We start from the raw sequence: 21,748 nt of genomic DNA, 5'->3' as shown, positions 1-21,748 counted from the left end.
TTTTTGTCAACTCTCCACTCAAATAGGTTGCTGAATACCTTTGAAAAAGTGCTTATAACATGCATAAAAGATAAATATTTCATCTGAAGGAAACTACTTACTTTGATGCTCCATGCAATTCTGTAACATTCATAAGGTCCAGTTTTTACCCTATAATTGCCTATCATTATACACAATTTACATATTCAAACATTCTCTACAAACCTTAGTCTAGCATGTTTTTATTACAAATTCAGATCAAGGGAATAACCTTTAACTTCAGAGACAAATGAGACAAATTTACAAGTGCATGTCTGCTGTTTTCTTGTGTTTTATAAATCCCTGCAGACCCGAACACTTTTGCTATAACGCCACTCAGAACAATATACATATATTACTACTTGTTTGTAGTGCTTCGGTAATGAGTCCCCTTTGTATTAGATAACCTATATAATTCAGCATCTAGGCCCTCCATAACGTCAATTATCTCCTCATAGCTAAATGTACATTCCATTAAAACAAGATTTACAGCCTTTATAATACTTCTTAGGATTGAACGTGGAGATTTTGTGGATTTAAAGAAGCAGAGATGGGAGTTAGCGTTTGTTAAAGAAGCAATGAATTAAAACAAAAATGCTATTTCATTTACTAACTATGAATAGGCACCTAATACCCTTAAGAAATAGTTGTAGCAAAACAGACTGAAGTACTCCTGGGGAAAAAAACAGGAAAATTTGTTTTCACCCTTTGGCTTTTTTTATTGTTTCCTAATTTACTCTTTATTTTTCCATTATATGACATGGACAATTTCCTTTATGTATCCTCCTTTGAGCTCCTATTCAGATTACTGAGAATTCTTGCTTGTAAGATGAGAAAATGGCACCTTAGAAAAGTCTGTGGGAAAAAAAAATCCCAGCACTTGCCAGTTTTCAAACAAAACTACTTACAGGAAACCGATTTAAAGGGAAGCTGCTGGCATATTTCATATGTTGTAGAAAAGACTGACATTATTTCAAATGCATTTGAATACCTTATGCAAAGAAAAGGCCTAAAAGTGTCCTTGAGCAGTACAAGGGCTTCTCATGAATGCTGTAAATGGGTTCCTATATATTAAACCACCAGCCATGGGTAGTCCTATGGTCTTTTCATCTCACGAGTGGGTACATTTCCCCCCCATGTTACATTCCCCGTTTTCACTGATAGTTTTCACGATTTTATACAGCAGATTTGTAAAGCATCCTTTCAGTCTGCTAGCTGATGTCTTTTAGGTTCAGGGAAACTAACTAAAAGACACAAAGCTGTTTAGATGCTAAAGGTGGAGTCAATTGAAACTGTTGTATCACAAAGGGCTAATTTAAAAGTTAACTCATTCACTATTGATCTTTTAATATTGATTTTCCTGTTTGCTCCTTACTTTTCACACTTCTCCCTTTCTCTGCTTTATAAATTGCCTTTGTATTTTAGAATTTAACACCAATTAGAAGAAGGTGTTCAGAGATGACAAACATGTTTTTTATCTTCCATTTTAATAGTGTTTCTGGGTCAAAATCCCTGTGTTGTGAGTTCCAATTTTTCTTTCTTTTTCTGCACTAAGTAAAAGCACTTCTTATACTTCTGTAGGCTGAACATTAACTTCCAGTAAGCTCTTTTAAGGAATGAGAAATTGGACATCCAGAAGGAAGTTGCCCAAAATGACTATTGACATTTTATACCTAAAAATATAATATTGCCATTTTGTAAGGCACTAGAAATTAAAGTGAGCTGTGCATTTGGCTCATTTATGTGAATCTGGCAGTACAGATCTGAGGTATGATTAAGTCTTACAGAAAATGGGACTATTGAACACAAGCTGCATCTTCAGCCAAAGGTCGCCTGTGTCCATTAAGAAGCAGGAAGCATCTGTTTGTGTTATGCATGGCTGTAGTCTGCCTGCAGTCTCCTTCTTTTTTGTAAGTATAAATGCCAGAGAAGACATATAAAATGCTTCTGGGGAAAGTTTAATGAAAAAAAATCACAACTTGGTATATTCATATAAGCCTAGTTAAGATCCTTGTTTGTGATAACCTAGTATAGCTTATCTGGAAAAATTTGAAGCCTGCAATGGTGGTCATGGGAGCTACTTTGAATTCTTAGCAGGGTAATTCAAATTAGAGTTTGGCTAAGAGTATGATTTTAAGGTATCAGATTGATATCTCTAAGTCTTTCAAGGATTCATGCTCTTTGCTCTTGGAATTATGAAAGGATTGGCTGTAGACAGACAGCATGACAGTCTGACTTTTCGACTATATGATTGGTAAATAATCTGTTTGGTTTTCCACTTGTATGATAAAAAGTAGTTCATTTGACAAATACAAGAATGATAAACAGACAATTTGCAGTCCTACCTAATAGAAAACAAATACCACTGAAAAGCACAAATGGCTTCAGAAAATAAAATAGGCTCCCAGAAGTGGGGCAGCATTTAATCCACCAAAGACAGAGTTTGGTAGTTGACTTTATCATAGAAAGAATTAATAGTACATTACTAATAGCAGGGTAATATTAATATATTTTAATATTGGTGTCAACCAGCACTATTGTAGATCTTTTTCAACAGGTAGAAAATGGTCTCGAGAATATTCGCATTGCTAACTAAAATCAGTACTAGGAATGAGAGGGTCTTGTGAGGTTTGTAGGTTCTCTCAACGTAAAGCTTCTTGCATAATCTCTGTGTAGAACTTGCAGTCTCACCAGTCAAGGTAGAAACAGGATGGGGAAAGCTGTAAAACACGCAGGCAGTGTGTGGGAGAAGAATATTGCATGAAGTCGTGATTTTTCTTCTGTTTGAAGACAGCACTGGAGGAGATAGGCTATTCAAGAGGCAAGGTAGAAGAAAAGAACAGGGCCTAGTATGGGAGGAAACAGGATTCTGTTACTGAGAACTAACACTTCTTGGTTACTTCTCCTCCTTTCTTCGAACACCCTTATTTTTCCATCCACCTCTTAAAAATATTTCATTTTTGTTTCCCTGTCACATTCTTTCCTTTCACCGACCTCATCCTGAGATTCCCCATTTCCAGATGATGACAGGCTCTGTGGCCCCTCATGCTTGGGCTCTTGCACCTAAACCTTCATCTCTTCTTGACTGAGATGCACTTCGGGTCGGCTGAGCTTTACAAGAGAGAGTGGCTGTTTATCTGAGTGGAGAATTGGAGGTGCTTAGGTTGTGAGACTGCAGGCGTCTTGCTAAGTCATAAACCACCAACTTTACTTGCCAGTTGATGCTTACTTTATGAATTGTTGGTGATAGTCCCCGTCACCCTCAGCAGGATGTGCTGCAAGACTCTCTTGAGTCCTTTCTTTAGACAAGGCAGTGTAGGGATGGATGTGCTGTGTTAGCTTGGGGGATGGATAGAGGAGTTGCACTTGTTTTACCTCTTCAGCTCGTGTTGCTATCAAAACAAAATTAAAATGAAGAGAGGTATAAAGAGAAATGGTTTCTTTGCGTTTGGTGTTTAAAACTAGTGATTGGCATTGGACTGGCAGTGGTGATCCTCACCCAGGCTTGGACCCTACTTCACACTTCTGTCTTTTTTTTTGAGACTGTCAGTCCCTCTGAAATGGAGGTAGCAGCACTTCCAAACACCCCAGTGAGTGCAGGGAGGGTAAAACTCTCGATATTGGGTGTGCTCCACATATGTTTATTGAATCATAAGCATATGTAAGTAAATGTTCTTGCTAACTTGGATAATTTAGAGTGTTAATATAGCTTATAAAACCTCTTCAGCAGAAATACCTACATTAGAGATATTTTTGCATACCTAATCAAGCATTGGGTATGAACCGATATAGTTCACACTGCAGATCCACACTGCAGACACCTGGAAAGTATTTGGCCCTTGTCTAGGTGACCTGTCAAACCACATATAACCATATATTTTCTTCACTATGAAACACTAAATCTTTCCAGTATTTAATGCCCTTTAATGTCAGCTGGTCTTATAAGGAGACTTGTTAAACTAGTGTTCTCAATTATGGCATTTTAATTTAATAATAATTCAATTAAAGGTGTGTTTTTTATGGAGCATCCAGGCTACCTTTATTGGTATTATTAGAGTAACCGTCATAATAACAAGGAGTAATTATTTAAATGCTCATTAAAAATCGAGTGGTGGAGAAGACAGTAACATTGGTGGAAAGATTGTAGGATACATGTCTGTTCCTGAGTGCTACAATAAAAGGTGTCCTTTCTTTAAAGCTTGCAAGTTTCTACTTTTCCTGAACTTCTAAAGGCACAGTAAAGCAGTATTAAAATTCCTTAACATTTTTATTGCTGCTGTTGTAACTTTGTAAAGGGAACCAGAAACATTATCTGGAAAGTATTGCTAGAGGTAAAGAATGGCAGCGGTTGTGCAGACCTGACTGCAGGTCCTCACCACAGTCCTGGCAGGGGTTATGGGTGGGTGATTAAAAAGTGGGGGGAGTTAGTTCTTTGTTACAGCTAATGGAATTATTCAGGCATGCTGAGGGGAGGATTCGTAAGGCACTGGAGGTCACTGTAGCCCAGCAGAAAATAATGAATTCTCAACAGTTCTTATCTCACACTGATTATTGTTTGATGGTATCCAGAATAACTGAGGGCATTTTGAGGGAAATTTACCTCCAGGGCAAAGGTGCTCAGCATTCAGGGTATATAGAAAATCATGTACCAACTGGGCAAGGATGATCTGCGTATCACTAAATGATACAAGTCAGACTGCAGAGGACAGATAAGTCAGGGGATTCAGGCTGCCTGGGCAAACCGACCTGTCTTTTCTTCACTGCCCCCTGTAAGGGCAGAATTTGGGAGGCAGGATCTGAATTTAGCTTTGTTTTGTGCTGTTCATGAAAGAGAAGAAAGCTCATTATTGCTTTGACATTTACGGAACATAATCTGTCATGCAGTAATGGAGGGAACACATTCTAATATTTCTGGAAAAGACCATCTTTCGTCATAATACACAGAAAAGGCAAGAGTGTTCAATAAGTTCATAGTTTATAATTACCTGCTTAGGGAGAAGATACTAGAGAGATTTTTAATCTACCAGATAAAAACATAACAAGATCTAATGGTTGGCAATTGAACTCAGCAATTCAAATCAGAAAGAAGACAGATTTTTTAATACTGAAGGTAGTCAACCATTGCCACAGACTACTCCAATACATAGTGAATTCTCTCTCACTTGGCGTTTCCAAATCAAGTTGGGAGAAGGGGGTGCTAAAAGACATGAAGTGGTTCAGCTGCAAATCACTGGGCTGGATGATATCTCTATGTGAGGTGCAGACTAAATTGTTTTCTATGTTTTTCATGTACATGTAGGTAGGACAAAATATTATGATCTTAAATTGCAGGAAGAAAGATTTAAATTAGGCATTTGGGGAACCTTCATGATGGTAAAGGAGAGAAGGAATGAAGTAGACTTTGGGAAGTCTTGTAGACTCTCCATCTGGGTTGCCTTTGAAGTGGGATAATGGAGCATCTGCCATAGATATGAATAGATGCATAGATATGGGCATCCCTTGGGTCAGGAATTGGACAAGGGCAACCCTTAACGTTTATCCCAGTCTTCTCGCTCTTTAATTTCACAGTCCTTCCTAGCCTTCAAATCAATATTTCTGAACCTATACACCTGTGTTTCAGTAGGATCCAGCCCTACAAACCTGTCTCATGCCTGAACTCCAGTGGCAGTATTTGTTTGGCTTTAGTGCAACCTTGAAGCTACTCTTGACTGCTCAGGGCTTGTGGCCTGGATGTCTCATCTCAGTACGTACACTGTATCTACCCACTATATGTAAAGATAAAAAATTATACTTGAGCCATCAGCCCCGAAAATCATGCCTAGTTGCAGACTGTAGGGTTGAATCCATGTGCAATTCATTGAACAGTATTAATGAAGTCTTGGCTTGTGCTTAACTCTAAGCACATGAATAATTTCATCACTATCCAACAGAGCACTTCAGCCTATGCTTAAGTTTCACTGATGTTGATTACTCACATGCTCAAAGTCAAGCACATGCTAAAGTGATAAAGACTGCATATGGCAAAGCCTATATAGCTAGTTGTCATAAAGTGGGTATTTAGGCAGACTTCAGTGCAGGTGGCAAGGGATTAAGATAGCCATATATCAAAGTAGCCTTATAACAAAGAGTTTTATAGTGTAGGTGCACTGCATTATTAAATATAAGGATCATTCTTGAGCAATACGTGGCTGTTTCTGGGCATGTTTAAAATATTTAGCAAGTTTTTGAATATAAAAATGTTCCGAGTGGATCTTCAAAGACTTTTTGACATTGTTCTGTTCTTAAAAGTGAGCATCTACACTGCTCAGGGCAACTTCTAGGCAAGATAACCATGAAGTGATAATATGGAAATGAACATTCTATTTTATTTTTTTCATTTTTTTTTTTAAACGGGGAGTCTGGGGAGAGTCTTTGAGGGTTGTGAAAGTTAAAATATATATATACACAAGCAGGTACACACGAACACTCATGAAGCAGTCAGAGACTGGTAGCCAGGTAGCCAGCAGTCAATTTTGCTGTCGTGTCGGGGTCTCCTGAAGAGGAGTGTTAAGGAGCATAAAAGCTAAACAAAACAAAAAGGAAGACAAGACTGCTTTATGACTGCTAGCTTGTAAATCTTACATCACTAATAGCACTAATTTGCTCTGTTTGAAAGAAAACTAAAAAGGAGGGGGATTTACTTTCCTCACTTGAATTTCACGGAGGTGAAGTTTTGGAGAACAAAACAAAACAAAACAAAACATCTCAGTTCCATGTAACATGTAGTAGCAAGCATCCAGCCAGCTGCCATTTTGAGGGTAATTTTTTTAATCAGCCATTTCAGTTTTAGATTGGCCTTGATCCTCAGCCTGCTCAGGAATTTTTCTCCTTACATATGTGCCTTTGCTGAAGTAAACGCGTTGCTGTCGTTGTCGTCGTTGTCGTCTAATACACAGCTGCTTTCTTCCTCCTGTCAGCTCTTGAGCTAAGAAAGGAGAATGCATGCGCGCACACACACTCTCTCATACACTTTATTTTTTTAAAGAAAAAAAACCCCACAACAAAAAATAATGCATGCTGTGACTTTAAAAATGAAAGAATCAAACAGCTGTGGGTAATAAATCGATTAATTAGAGTGGATAAAATGAAGGTGAAGGGTGCAGAGCACTCTTTAATTTGAAGATATATGACCTTGTAAGATGCTGCACTTCATTTGCTATTAGATCACACTTCAGAAGGGGCTTTATTAAAATCTATTCTAGGGTGAGCTGAGGTAAAACATATTGTTAAAAAAATCTTTTGACAGAGTATGTTATATACTTTAGTCTGCTTCAGTGATTTCTGTCACTTTTTATACTACACATGTTGCCGTGCAAGAAAAGTTAAAGGTCTAGACATTTTCATCATATTTCTGTAAGAAACAGAAATCTAAATATTTGAAGTAATAATGGGAGCATTTACTGTTGCTTTGGCTGCAGAGCTGACATAAAACTCCCTAACTGCCTTAGCGCTGAGTAGATTTTTAAGGGATAATGTATCAGTTCCTTTCTGTGTTTGTATGTGGCTTTCATTAATGTCAATAGCAGTTACGGGCACTTTTTCCAAGCCGAGCACAGTTCCCAAACTTGTGTTTTTTCCAACAGCGGTTGTTAGAGATTAATCAAAGCAACTGGGTCTGTCCCGTACGACGCAGCATGCAGGGCCGGGGCACAGGGGCTGTGTCAGGCAGGCAGAAACGCCCGCCGTGTTTTGTACGTTTTTTCTTGGCTGTGGAGAGCTGGCTTCTCTGAAATTGGGGTCTGAAGCTGCTATCCACAGCAATAGCCCTACTAAATCAATAGGAGTGTGAGGAGCTGCACCACATTTATCACCTACCTTTGTAAATAAGTCTCAATCTGATAGATGCTTTTTCCTTTAAGCTTTTATGGATGTTCATTGGGTGATAAGATTAGATAGACTGACAGGCTGATAGGTAGGCAGATAATCTTCTAGCCTCCTTGTCTAAGGTTTTGTAGGTTTTGTTAGCAGCAGCCGTTCCTGCAACAGCCAGAAGAGGGGAATTCAGTCAGCAGCAATCCTGCTTCACCTGGTGTGCTTGAGTTTAATTTTTTTTTTTTTTGACTGCTATGAGTCATTCCTCTTTACAAAGGTAGTTTCGATAATACGGTTCTGTTCACCTTATAAACTCTTTCATTTTCAAGCTCAAGCAACAGGCTTGTGTGAATTGCAGTCCCCTCATCTAGAAAGGGGTTGTGTAGTTCAGCTTCGGATCTGAGCTCCTGTGGAGGGGCTGGGATCGGGCTTCAGGGTCATTATGCAGATACGGGTCAGGCGGGAAGCTTGGGTCAGGCTTTGAACTTTCAGGAAGTTTAGTGCCTTTAGGTGCAGTGGGGCCATCGCTAGCCAAAGTATGTGCTTTCATAAACAAACAAACAAGAAATTAATTTTAGATTTTCCAAAATGGGTAGTTGTTTTTCAGGAAACCTCCCCCTCATTTAAAAAAACAACAACAAAACAAATCCTGGATCATGATTTTCAAGTTGACACATATTTATGAATTTATCAGAGTCTTGCAGAGGGATTGAAAAAAGGAGGGGGGGGCGCAGGGAGTGCTTTTTGAAGATAGCGCATAGTTTATATTGTGCCCAGGACTGGAATTTTCTAGCTAGCAAAATTATGACTGTAGTGCAGACTTGTCCACACCTGTCCTTTATGTAAAGCTGAATCAAGGTTAAAGGAATGCTTTCCACCTTTATGCAGTTGTTCAAAGAGGCTAGAAAGGCAAACAGAACAATGTTTTTGGCTCCGGTGAGCATTTCTGCATTGGAGGGCAGGCTCAGGCTCAGAAATTCTTGGGACCCAGTTCAAGCACGGCCCGACATTTGTTACTGTTAATTGCAACTGTGCTGTCGACTTTGATTACCGGATGTTTCATTTGAGTGGCTTCTTGGTGTTTTGGCAAAAAGAACGTCAAAGTGGTTTATGCAAGGGTACGTTTTCCAAGCTCCTGTTGACTTGAATAGGACTTGTGCAGCTAAATACCTACACAGTATTTTAAAAATGGAAGTGCTGGCGTGACTGAAGCATGTATAAATTAAATTCAGCAAGATCTCAGGGGACTGCTGCATGAAGTATAGAAAAATATAAAATGAAAGAGTGAAAATGACACTGAAGCTCCTTGCAGGTGCCTTGTAAAACCTACCACACTGCATTTTCCTTGGTTTTTGTCTGTAGTCATAAATCCCTTGAAACAAATTCCTTTTTGTGGAATAAAAGGATTTGGATACTTATGCGTCATAAAGGAAGGTTTTATTTGCAAGTTAGAGGATATAAACGTATATAGCACCAATGCTTATGTGTGATATTTGTCATACATGTTAAGTGAATAAGTGTGGTGAGTAAATGTGCTGTTCAACAATTTATATCAGTCAATACATTGCAATTAAGTCCTTCTTTCAGAAATGCCAAGGAGGAAATGTATTAGCAAAATAAAGCACATGCCAACTGTATTTAAATGTTCTCTGCTGTATTATTTTTTGAGTGTTCTTTCTGTTTTTCTTTTATAGGTAAAGATGAGCCTTCAAGCTATATTTGCACAACATGCAAGCAGCCTTTTAATAGCGCTTGGTTCTTGCTTCAGCATGCCCAGAACACACATGGATTCCGCATCTACCTGGAAACAAGCCCTTCAAACAGTTCCCTTACTCCACGCATCACCATCCCTCCTCCTCTGGGACCGGAGACTGTTGCACAGTCCCCGCTGATGAATTTCCTTGGAGACAACAACCCTTTCAATCTTTTGCGGATGACAGGACCCATCTTGCGCGAACACCCTGGCTTTGGTGAGGGTCGGCTCCCAAACACGCCTCCACTGTTCAGCCCACCGCCTCGTCATCATCTGGATCCACATCGCCTTAGTGCCGAAGAAATGGGGTTAGTTGCCCAGCATCCCAGTGCCTTTGACAGAGTTATGCGTTTAAACCCCATGGCAATTGAGTCCCCAGCGATGGATTTCTCCAGAAGGCTTCGAGAGCTGGCAGGAAACAGTTCCACCCCTCCGCCAGTCTCACCCAGTCGCACCAACCCTATGCATCGCCTGTTGAATCCTTTCCAGCCGAGTCCTAAATCACCTTTTCTGAGCACCCCGCCACTGCCCCCCATGCCCCCCAGCAGCACTACGCCTCCCCAGCCTCAGGCCAAGAGCAAGTCCTGTGAATTTTGTGGGAAAACATTCAAGTTCCAGAGTAACCTTATTGTGCACCGGCGCAGTCACACAGGAGAAAAGCCCTACAAGTGTCAGCTCTGTGACCACGCTTGCTCCCAGGCCAGCAAGCTAAAACGCCACATGAAAACGCATATGCATAAAGCTGGCTCCATGACAGGCAGGTCAGACGATGGACTGTCCACCACTAGTTCCCCCGAGCCAGGCACAAGCGAGCTCACTGGAGAGGGACTGAAATCCAGTGAGGCAGATTTCAGGAACGAGAGCGATCCTTCCCTGGGCCATGACAATGAAGAAGAGGAAGAGGAGGAGGAGGAGGAAGAGGAGCTCGAAAACGAGAGCCGGCCAGAATCGAGCTTCAGTATGGACTCGGAGCTGAGTCGTAACCGAGAAAATGGCTCCAAGTCGCTGCCGGACGAGAAATCCCTTGTCCTGGGAAAAGTCATTGAGAATGTAAGTCTAGGTGCCATCCAGCAATATAACGACATGCTAGCTGAAAAACAGAAGAGGAGTAGCTTCATGAAAAGGTCTTCTGACCAGCGAGACTTGTGTCCTCGAGACCTCTGTCAGAGAGATCCAGGCGACGAAGACTCAGTGGTAGGAGAGCTGGACCGCACTGAGGAAGGGACGGTCAACGGAAGAAACTTTGGCCCGGGTGAACCCTTCCCAAACTTGTTCCCCCGCAAGCCGACGCCTATCACGAGCCCCAGTTTAAACAATTCCTCTAAAAGAATAAAGGTAGAGAAAGATTTGGACTTGCCACCAGCAACGATAATACCTTCCGAAAATGTTTACTCCCAGTGGCTGGTAGGGTACGCAGCATCGCGGCACTTCATGAAGGATCCGTTCCTCGGATTCACAGACTCCCGACAATCCCCCTTCGCGACCTCTTCCGAGCACTCGTCGGAGAACGGGAGCCTGCGTTTCTCCACCCCGCCGGGGGACATGCTAGACGGGGGACTCTCAGGGCGCAGTGGCACGGCGAGCGGAGGCAGCACCCCCCACATCAGCGGTCCCGGCCCCGGGCGACCCAGTTCGAAGGAAGGGCGCAGGAGCGATACATGTGAGTACTGTGGCAAGGTCTTTAAGAACTGCAGCAATTTGACGGTGCACCGTCGGAGCCACACTGGAGAGCGGCCTTACAAATGCGAGCTCTGCAACTATGCATGTGCCCAGAGCAGTAAGCTGACGCGCCATATGAAAACACATGGCCAGATAGGGAAGGAGGTCTACCGCTGCGACATTTGCCAGATGCCCTTCAGTGTTTACAGCACCCTGGAGAAACACATGAAAAAGTGGCATGGAGAACATTTGCTGACAAATGACGTCAAAATTGAGCAGGCAGAAAGAAGCTAAGGCCCCCTCCCCCCCCACCCCCGCTAGGTTAAATTTCAGGGGTCTAGGTAACATTTTATTTGTACAGTTTAACTATTGCCAACTGAGAAAAGATGACCTAACTCGCCTCCGTAAACATAACTTAGCATAACTATGGTAGGTGCCAGACTTTGGCACTTAAATATAACCTGTGTCTACAAAGTTCTATTAAACCCGAGGGTTGATTAAGGCAGTAAAAATTGTGGAGCCTTTTAACTGTGCAATAATTTCTGTATTTATTGGGTTTTTGTAATTTTTTGGCATGTGCAGGTACTTTTTTTTGTTCTTTCTGTTTAAATTTCTTTTAAAATTTTGTTGGGTATCCCTTTTTAATTTTACCCAGTCATAGCCTGAGATTACTTGCATTGTAGGGGAGAAACATATCTTTTAAAATTATAATTTTTGGGCCGCTGCTTTGTTGAAATTTAAGCTAAGCGTGTGTAATTTCTTGTGAAGAAGCCAGCATTTGAACAGAAATCTTTCTTTTTTTCTCCTTTCTTTTTTTTTTCTTTCTTTTTTTTTTTCCTTTCCTCTTCTTAAATAACCTTGAAGATTAGGGAAAACAAAACTGTACAGCGGATAACAATCTTTAAAATTAGCACTTTCTTTTGGAATTGGATCGAATATGTAGCACTGACAATGTCGCTGACGATAGAGGCCTTTTCTACATTGATTTCATCACTAAAGTTATGGCAACGAAAAAGACATAGGTGCAGAAGGCAGCTACATTCAAAAACCAGAAACATTCTTAATTGTGCATTACTATCAGATAGTTTCTTCTTGTTGTTAAAAGCTATGGCAACATAATGGTGCCATTTTGCCACTTTTTGGGGTGTCTTTCCCTCCCTCTTCCCCTCCTGTGACTCTTCCCAGAGACAGTAAAAGTACATCTTGAGTATTGTAATATTCTTTTCAAACCTTGGAGGACCTAATGCCATCATTTTTCTTTTTAAACTGCAAAATCATAAATGTGAGTTCAGGACATTTACTTTAGTCCACATTTGCTGTAGTTAAAATAACTACTAGAGGATGGGAAAGTGTGAACTTCTCAATGAAAAGCCTCAACTCGCAGGCATTTGGTTTACGAATAGAAATATTAGAACTATCTTATATGATGTACAATGATGTTATTATAAGGAAGGGAAAAATAAATTCTAGTTGATTTACCTGTCTTGGCAAGATACTGCTCCTGCTGAAGTAGGTAAGAGTTTTCCCCTTGACTTAATTAGGAACAGAATGGAATTGTATTCAGATAAAAGTATTATGACAGAAAAAAGTAAAGAAAAGAAAAATGCACCTGCTCTACTTTCAAATTCCAAAATTTTAAAGCCTTGTATGACTAATATTAGCGAACAGTGGACAATTATGGTTAGAGATTTTAATTATGTTGACCCGCACTTTAAAGCTTTTGTTTGTGGTTAAGACAAAAATGGCTTCTCAACAAGAAATTACATCATTTTCTTCTACTTGGCCCAAAGGTGGGTTAAACTGTAAAGGAACAGCTGAGATTAAGTGTCAGTGTTGCTAAGCATGGCATTCACAATACTGGCACTATAAAGAAAAATAAATAAAAATAATTTATTGGACAGTTTTTCTACTGCCATTCAATTTGACGTGAGTGCCTTGAAAACTGATCTTCCTATTTGAGTCTCTTGAGACAAATGCAAAACGTTTTTGTGAAATGGAAAGACTTTTAAAAAAAAAAGTAAAACAAGAAAAGTACATTCTTTAGAAAAAAAGAGCCACATTTACTTAAAAAAAATTTACTGGTTGAAGATAGTGGACATGAAAATGCCATAAGACCCAATCAAATGAAGATGTATACCCAGCACAACTTCGGACATCCATTAGCTGAATTATTCTCAGCCTTTTTTTTTTTTCAGGACAACGCTGCTTAGGAAATGGAATGGAAATGATTTACTGCTGAATTAAAACTCAAATGACACAAATTACAAGTTGTTATCATTGAATGAGAAAAAACAATTCAGGAACAACGGCTAATTTTTTTTAAAAGTTAAATTTAGTGCACTCTGTCTTAAAATACGTTTACAGTATTGAATACATACAAGGGTAAAAAAGAAATTGTGTGTATGTGTGTTTGAGCAATCTTTTTTTTTTCAAAGTTTGCTTAATAGGTTATTAAAAAAAATGCCATAATGGCCATGTGTATATTGTTTTCTTTTGGTGACGGGGTTTTAGTATATATTATATATATTAAAATTTCTTGATTACTGTAAAAGTGGACCAGTATTTGTAATAATGGAGAATGCCTGGGCATTTTACAAAACCAGAAAGAAAAAAAAAAAAAACTTTTCTTTTTTCCTTGAAAATGTTGCAGTAAAATTTAAATGGTGGGTCTATAAATTTGTTCTTGTCACTGTAACTGTAAAGTCTTGAGTTTTAGTAAATTTTTTTCTGCCTTGGGTGTTGAATTTTTATTTCAAAAAATGTATAGAATCTTGTATTTGGGGATTAAAAGGTGATTGCTACACCATGTAGAAAAAGTATGTAGAAAAAAGTGCTTAATATTGTTATTGCTTTGCAGAAAAAAAAAAATCACGTTTCTGACCTGTACCTATTTTTCTCTTTTTTTCTCCCCTTCCCCCCTTCCCTTCCCCTTCTGGAATGGATATTGATATTGGTTGATTCATATGATGTAGGCACTTGCTGTATTTTTACTGAAGCTTGTAATTTTTTAACTGTACGCTTGTCCTTTTAAAGGGATTTAATGTACCTTTTTGTTAGTGAATTTGGAAATAAAAATAAAAACAAACAAACAGGCTGCCATAATATATTTTTTTAATTTGGCAGGATAAAATATTGCAAAAATAAAAAAAAATTTGTATGTGAAGTCCTTATTGTACAGGAAAAAAGGGGGTTGTTAGACGACCTTTGAGTAAAAGAAACAAAACAAAATAATTAAGTGCTTTTTTATTTTTAATTTTTTTGTTGTTGTTGTTCACAAATAATTTTAGTTGTATATATATTTTTTTTGTCAGAAATGGCCTACAAAAAAGTGCTGTTCCCACAGGGCTCTAAATAACTTCAAAGTTGCCTGGACCCCTTGCATCAAGGTTTTACCAGGTATGGTTGAACCAGGCTGGATGGTTATTGCCTATTCGTGTGAAATGAAATTCCATTCCCATAAAGGTGTCTGGGGTGACATCCCACAGCTTCCCCGCAGATTTGAGAGAGAGAGAGGAGATTTTTCCCCCCCTTCCAAACAAGATGTCCAACACATCTTCCCTCTCCTGGCCACCTCCCACTCACTGCTCCCCACACCCTGCCACCGCCCTTTGGAAGAAAGTCGTTTAATAGCAAAAAATGAGAGCTGTTGCATCCCCTTTGACATAAAATGGTAAAATGGTCTGCTGTTGGTACAGCTGTAACCGGGTTGAAGTAAAATTGGTCCAGGCACAGCTCTCCTCTTCCCTGTCAGAACAGGACCTACTCCGTGTACAGGTCTTGCCAGTCCATGTTATTAGCTGCTTTGCTGCTGTTCACTCCTAATCGTACATTCCATAAATTTCTGAATGTTTGAGGGACTGGGATGAAATCCTGTGCCTTTTGATTTCTCTCTTCTTTGCTGTTCTTTCTCTCTCTCTCTCTCACGCTCTCTCCCTTTTGGGTCGAGGGGAAGACAGGTGGCAGAAGAGGCACTGATGCTCTAGTGAAGGAGAGAAGGAGAAAATGCTCACCGCTCTTGCAGGAAATGACGGTAAAATTTAAAACAAAAATAACAACAAAAAAATATTGCCATGCCAAATTCTTCTGCTGCTTTCATCCGTGCAGAACTGCTGGAGCAATTGGAGAGGCATGGGTGTGACAGCAGGGAGAATTTGGTCCAGCTACCTAACAGATAGATATATGTCTTCCTGGCTTGAACAACGTACCCTTAAGACTTCTGGACAAATTCTGGATCTCAATTAAACTGATATAAATCAGGAATTATTCATCACTCTTAGTGCTGGATTACTCCAGTGTAGCTGAGGCTGGAATGTGGTCCCTTAAAGGCACATTTTCACTTTTTGGTGAAAATTCAGATCTCTGGCATTTGTATATATCCAGAGTCATGTCACAGAACTCAGCAGAATCCCTTGGACATGCATCAGGGTAACGAAGATCAGAAGTTAACTGCATGTTTTCAGTCCACAATTCGTTGATTTAAGAAAGATTTTCACCTTTCATTTTAGTGTAAAAGTTGCTTAGGAGCTCCAGTCTCCTTGTTGTTTTTAATTATCCAGGATAGCTAACACCAGCAGTTGTCTAATTTTGTGACTTAGATCACTGAAACTAACAATAAGTCACCCAAAAGCACAAGAGTTGTGTTTCTGCAGACTGTAGTGATAATGAAATGGCCCTCCTTTTCTTCTTGCTTAGAAGAACTGTAGTTTACTAGGCCATAAGCACAATATAACATAGACATAAAATAGCTAGAATGCTGCCATAGTTCTTTTCACAATTTAAATAGCTTTTAATTATTATTTTAAGGTTGAATTTATTACTTTCATTGTGTCTAGTCCTGCTGCCTTTGAAGTCCAGAGCAAAACTCCAGTCAACCCCCTTGGCAACAGGACAGGTCCAAGAACCTGGTTTTAGAAAGAAAAATACCGATTTTTAAGGAAAGGATCAAAAAATCAGCATTTCATCCCAGTCCTATGTAAAAGACAGTCCAAGGTTTTGTTTATCACAGGCAAACTCATTTTTATGGTGCTCTTTGTATTTTAGAACTGCAAAGCAAAGTAACGTTGATTTAAGTTGTTTGCATTTGTACCGGCAAGGCAAAATATTTTTATTACCTTTTTCTATTACTTATTGTATGAGCTTTTGTTGTTTACTTGGAGGTTTTGTCTTTTACTACAAGTTTGGAACTATTTATTATTGCTTGGTATTTGTGCTCTGTTTAAAAAACGAGAGCACTTTTTTTTTTATTATGGATAAAATGTTGAGATGGCTGGAGGTCATTTCAATATGGCTTAGTGAAATATTTATTGTTCCTTTTATTCTCTGTACAAGATTTTTGGCCTCTTTTTTTTCCCTTATTGTCACAATGTTGAGTTCAGCATGTGTCTACCATTTCATTTGTACGCTCGTTCAAAACAACGTTTGTTCCAGTTTCAAGTTATAAAAATAAATTGGACATTTGACTTGATCTCCAAATCTTGTCTTTCCTGTTTTTTTGAAATTGAAGGGTGGGAACGGGAGAAAAGAAGGGAGTGAGGAGTTGAAGCTTCAGTACAGATGACAGCACTCGTGCCGTATTTTCTGTCGGTTCTCATGGGAGTCAATCAGGAGAGAATTCTTGTTTGGGGAGGACACGTGAGCACCTGCGTGATGCTAAGCAGATGCTCAAGTCCTGCTTACGTCCCTTGGACTTAAATATAATATAATGTATTTCCTGAGTAGGGGTCTTGAGAGAAAATGGTAGAATAATGCTTGAAACAGTCAAATTTCTCATATGAAATTATGTTACGTTTGGGGCAATTAGCGCAGTTTTCTGAAGATGGTGAGAAGAACTTTGCTTTTGTGTTTCTTTCCATCCCCATAAACTTAACTGTGTGCTGTATGCACCTAAGTTTGTTAATGTGTTTTGCTTCTTGGATGCCAGTGCAAATAGGGAGAACACTTACTAGTTTAACCAGGAGCTGAATTTGGGCCACAGACTGTGTATTATTGTGTGAGAAGCACCAAAATGTAACTCCAGCTAAACATCTGCTCCTCCTCCTCAGCTAGGGACAAAGGCATGCACAGTTAAAGGCAGAATTTTGCACAATTTGCAGTTTGAGGATAAGAGCTGACAGCTACAGGCAGCTCACTGTCCTGATACTCTTGATCAAGCCAAACTGTTAGCAAATGCATGGAAATCTTAAATGAGAGAGTTGTTATTCAAACCATTATTGGAAAGCTCAGTAAAGATTTGGAGTGTCGGAGACCAGATTCTGATTTCCTGGAGGCCCTGGTCCAGCAAACCATGTAACAGACTTGTGATTCAAAGCAGGTGGGTAAATGAAATTCATTTCAAAGAAACTGCTCCTGGACTTTAAAGTATTTGGCTCAACTCAGAAGTCAGGAGGGGAAGCTAAGTTGTTTGTGCCACAGAAGACCTCCTACAGATGGTCCCTTCCTGATCTCAGGCTCCCTGAATCTACAGTCTAAATTTAGGTATGTGTGTAAGTGCTTTGCTGGATCAAGGCTTCAGAGTGATATAAAAGTTACAGGCTTTGAAAAGTTGCACTCATGAAAAACCAGTGAAAATGAAATCAGAACCCGACGCTGACAATTATATTGGGCAATAGTTCACGCTGTAATTCCCAAAATGCTACGTTCATTTTGAATGCCTTCTGCAGTGAGCTGTAAAGGCTGTTACATTTTACTTCTGAATTTTGTACAGTTTGCATTTGAATGGGGTGTTTTTGACACCTCATAAACATGACTTCACTCTAGCGGAGCTTTACGCTGCTGTGTCATTTTGTCAGCTTTAAAGGCATTGCAGGCCTTGCAGATGTTGATGTGGTGTTTGAAGATTTAGTAGCAGCAGCCACTGCTGTGCATCCTGGCCTGTGGCCGGCAGGGTTTGGAGGTGCAAGGGGACTTTCCATCCACTGCCTCTGCTAGGGGAGGTGGTATCTGCCTGGCAAGGAGAAGCATGGACCTCCTGGAAGTAGTAATGCCTTAACTGTTGGACCTGCTAGAGCTTGTCTGTCAGAGCCCTGATTACTCACACACGTTGGCATGATGGAAGAAGCAGGATTAGACCCTTTTGACAGAGGAAATCTGAGAAATCACACAAACAAGGCTGCAAATGACTAAATCCAAATGAGTCTCTGCAGCATCCTCAGGTTGGATACTCCTGTTTCACACATGCTTGTGTAACCCAAGAAGAACTCTATTATAATCAGGAAAGGAAAAAGGTTTAGAAAAATCTTTGTGAAATCCAAATGGAACTAATGGAGTTCAAACTTTGGTATGAAAGGAGAGGTACTTTAAGTCAGCATTGTAATTATTATAATGAAGAAACGTGTTATAAAGGTGTATTAATTTCTCAAGGGCCTTATTCCTCACACTGATTCTACACCATATTGCTTCTTTGGATTCAACAGATTTACTCCTGATTTACATAAGTATTCCATGGGATTGAATCTGGCTTAGTGGTTTTACATAGAAAAAATTTACATACCTGCTAAGAACATATAGCAGAATCGCAGTGGCCATTGAACTCTGACTCCATAACTGGGATGTTTCCACCAGAAAGTGGAGGCAGAGAGTTACATTTACCCTATCAAAGGACAGAAAGATATCATGTGATCTGTACGTCCAATTAAAACAGCTTGAAAACTGAGCACTCAAAATGAAAGGCTTGTGAGCAGACCAATAATTACACACCAAAATCATTCAGGAAATAATTCTGAATAATGAATATATTTGAGAAAATTGTGATCTATTTGCAGACAACTTGTAAGCAAAAAAGAGGCAACATTTGCCTAATAGTTGATTTGCTCTGAATTATTCTCCTAGCTCAGCTAAACACTGACCTTTAGCTACTCAATGACAACATGCATTTCACTGTCTGACAGATGACAGACCGTTCTCTGGGATCACACATGTTAGAGATGGAAAAGACCTATTCACTCCTTTTGCCCGTCCACTACCAATGCAAGATTATTTCTTTCAGTACATTTCCTAAACAGGACGTTATGCAGAAGAGAATCAAATATAATTTTATACTTACCCATTGAAAAAAATTTGGCTGGTAAGAAAAGATTCTTCATCCAGTTTTGTCACTGTCCATTTCCCCATGGGTTTAATCACAGGATATAACAATATGGTACTACATTTCTTGAGAGCAGACACATGCTTCAGGGCGTGGTTGTAGTTTGAGGGTGAGGCTAGTTCCAAAAGATGTTCTAGTTCTTCTATTTCCCATACTAATCAGGAGTCCATTGTGTTATACAGACAATGTACTGATTTACAGATTACTTTTTCTGCACAAAAGTCAGACGTAGGTTTCCTTTTATGTGTATCTTTTCATTTATTTCCTATTCTGTCAGGGTACCTGTGAGATACCTCCTGTGCAAGTGAAGACCACTTACGTATTTTGATGTAGAGTTGGCAAGTGTCAGTGCTGATTATGGTAGAAGTTATAGGTATCATCAGAGAACATCAAAGCTAACGAAAATGTGAAGGAAAACAATGATGTTTTAGTGATTCCTATAAAGGGGCTAGGAATTACAATAATGCAAAAAATACACATTGCTTTTCAAAAATGTTTTAAGCATAAAGAATGGATGTCCAATGACTAACAAGTTATATGCGTGTGAGTGTGCAAAAACTATGTATACATCTGTCGTGGTTTAACCCCAGCCAGCAACTAAGCACCACGCAGCCGCTTCCCCCTCCCCCCTCCCAGAAGGATGGGGAGGAGGAAAAAAAAAAGGTAAAACTCATGGGTTGAGATAAGAACAGTTTAATAACTAAAGTAAAATAAAATACACTACTAACTAATAATAATGATATAATAATAATAATTGTAAGGAAAAGGAATATAACAACAACAAAAAAAGAAATAACACCCAAGAAAAGACAAGTGATGCACTATGCCATTGCTCACCACCCGCTGACCGATGCCTGAGCAGTGATCCCCCCTCCTGGCCAACTCCCCCGTTTATATACTGGGCATGACGTTCCATGGTATGGAATACCCCTTTGGCTAGTTTGGGTCAGCTGCCCCGGCTGTGCTCCCTCCCAGCTTCTTGCACACCTGCTTGCTGGCAGAGCATGGGAAACTGAAAAATTCTTGACTTAGGATAAGCGCTACTTAGCAACAACTAAAACATCAGTGTGTTATCAACATTATTCTCCTACTAAATCCAAAACACAGCACTGTACCAGCTACTAAGAAGAAAATTAACTCTGTCCCAGCTGAAACCAGGACAATATCTCTGTGTACATAACTTAGATTCAAATTTCAAGTGTACTTGTAGAAAGCTAGAGTATAATATTGATTTCATTTGAATTTCTCCTAATTAACAGACAAGTGTAACTGAGCTCATTTTAGTCCACAGCACTATATCCTTAAGATTGCCAGTTACTTTAGCAAAGCTGATTTAAAATGGATATTACAGTGACAAATGAAGACCTCTTGCTTCCCCTCTAGAAATCACAATTGCAGTAGCCATTGCATGTGGGCAATGTCCATATAACATTCTAGTAGACGCTATCAAAATCCCTAAGATGCTGTTTTTTACTAGAAACCAATAGATCATAAAGCAAAGTTCAGTGACTAGCCAGACTAATCTGGGGCATGTGAAGTTTCCACAGTACCAAAATACCACTAGGAGGTATGTTTATAATTCTTTTTCTCACTATATTTATTAATTTATATGAAAAGATGGATATAAATACCTGTGTGTTTGGGGGGTGTGGGGCTTCACTCGTCATGGTGTATGGGTCTTCCCACTGTTGTGAGATGTAGAGAGAAGAGTGAAACTAAGATAAATTACAAAAGCCAAGCAGACATGGAAACACTCCAGAACAAACTCTTATCATTTAACTCTCCGTGATGTGACGGTGAGAAGAATTTTTGGAGTGAAGAAGGAAGCCAAAGGAGTAAAGTCTTCATATGATATATTCCCAATGTGAACCGTCAGCAAAAACAGGGAAAATTGATATTGATAGCAATAGTAGTTTCTATTCAGGATGTGGCTGCAGCAATCTAATCAGAAACCAGGCACTTATCATAGAATACTTTGAATTCTTAGCAATGATGTAACATAATGCAGCTTCACTGAGAAAAGCACCATTCCTGCAAAATACCCCCAAATGACTGACAGAACGAAATGATACAATTACAGAATTAGAAGAGGAGAGGGAAGGAGATGTTAAGAGATATAAACAAGGGAGAAAATCATGTTTCACATGGTAATAATGTTCAGATGAAAGGAATGTGTTGGAGGATCATTGATGAATCAAGCCTGTTAGGCATTTCAAAATACCTAAGTGAAATGGAAGTTTAAATCCCATTTTTGAGGTAACTTGAGTTCTAAGACCCATTGATTTTTAACAAGCTTTGCATTTCCAAATGACTTTTGAAAATAAGGCAGTGGTCCAAAGTTATTTTAGAAAAAATTCTCCTGTCATAGATATTATTCTGCTCAT

General features: G+C 39.4%; 1 protein-coding gene across 4 annotated transcripts in view; it reads left to right on the top strand.

Moving 5' to 3' along the window:
- The window catches only part of BCL11B (BCL11 transcription factor B), a 91,775-nt gene extending 80,200 nt beyond the window's left edge, over window positions 1–11,575 (top strand). For all 4 annotated transcript variants that reach the window (XM_050897787.1, XM_050897785.1, XM_050897786.1 and 1 more), the window contains one exon: window positions 9,564–11,575. In XM_050897787.1, coding sequence (XP_050753744.1) covers window positions 9,564–11,575 — 2,012 coding nt within the window. The remainder of the gene's footprint in view (window positions 1–9,563) is intronic.
- The last annotated feature ends 10,173 nt before the right edge of the window (window positions 11,576–21,748 follow it).

Source organism: Gymnogyps californianus, chromosome 5, assembly GCF_018139145.2.
Source record: "Gymnogyps californianus isolate 813 chromosome 5, ASM1813914v2, whole genome shotgun sequence".
Taxonomy (NCBI): domain Eukaryota; kingdom Metazoa; phylum Chordata; class Aves; order Accipitriformes; family Cathartidae; genus Gymnogyps; species Gymnogyps californianus.
Note: the sequence above shows the minus strand (reverse complement) of the source record. Positions and strands in the feature narration are given on the sequence as shown.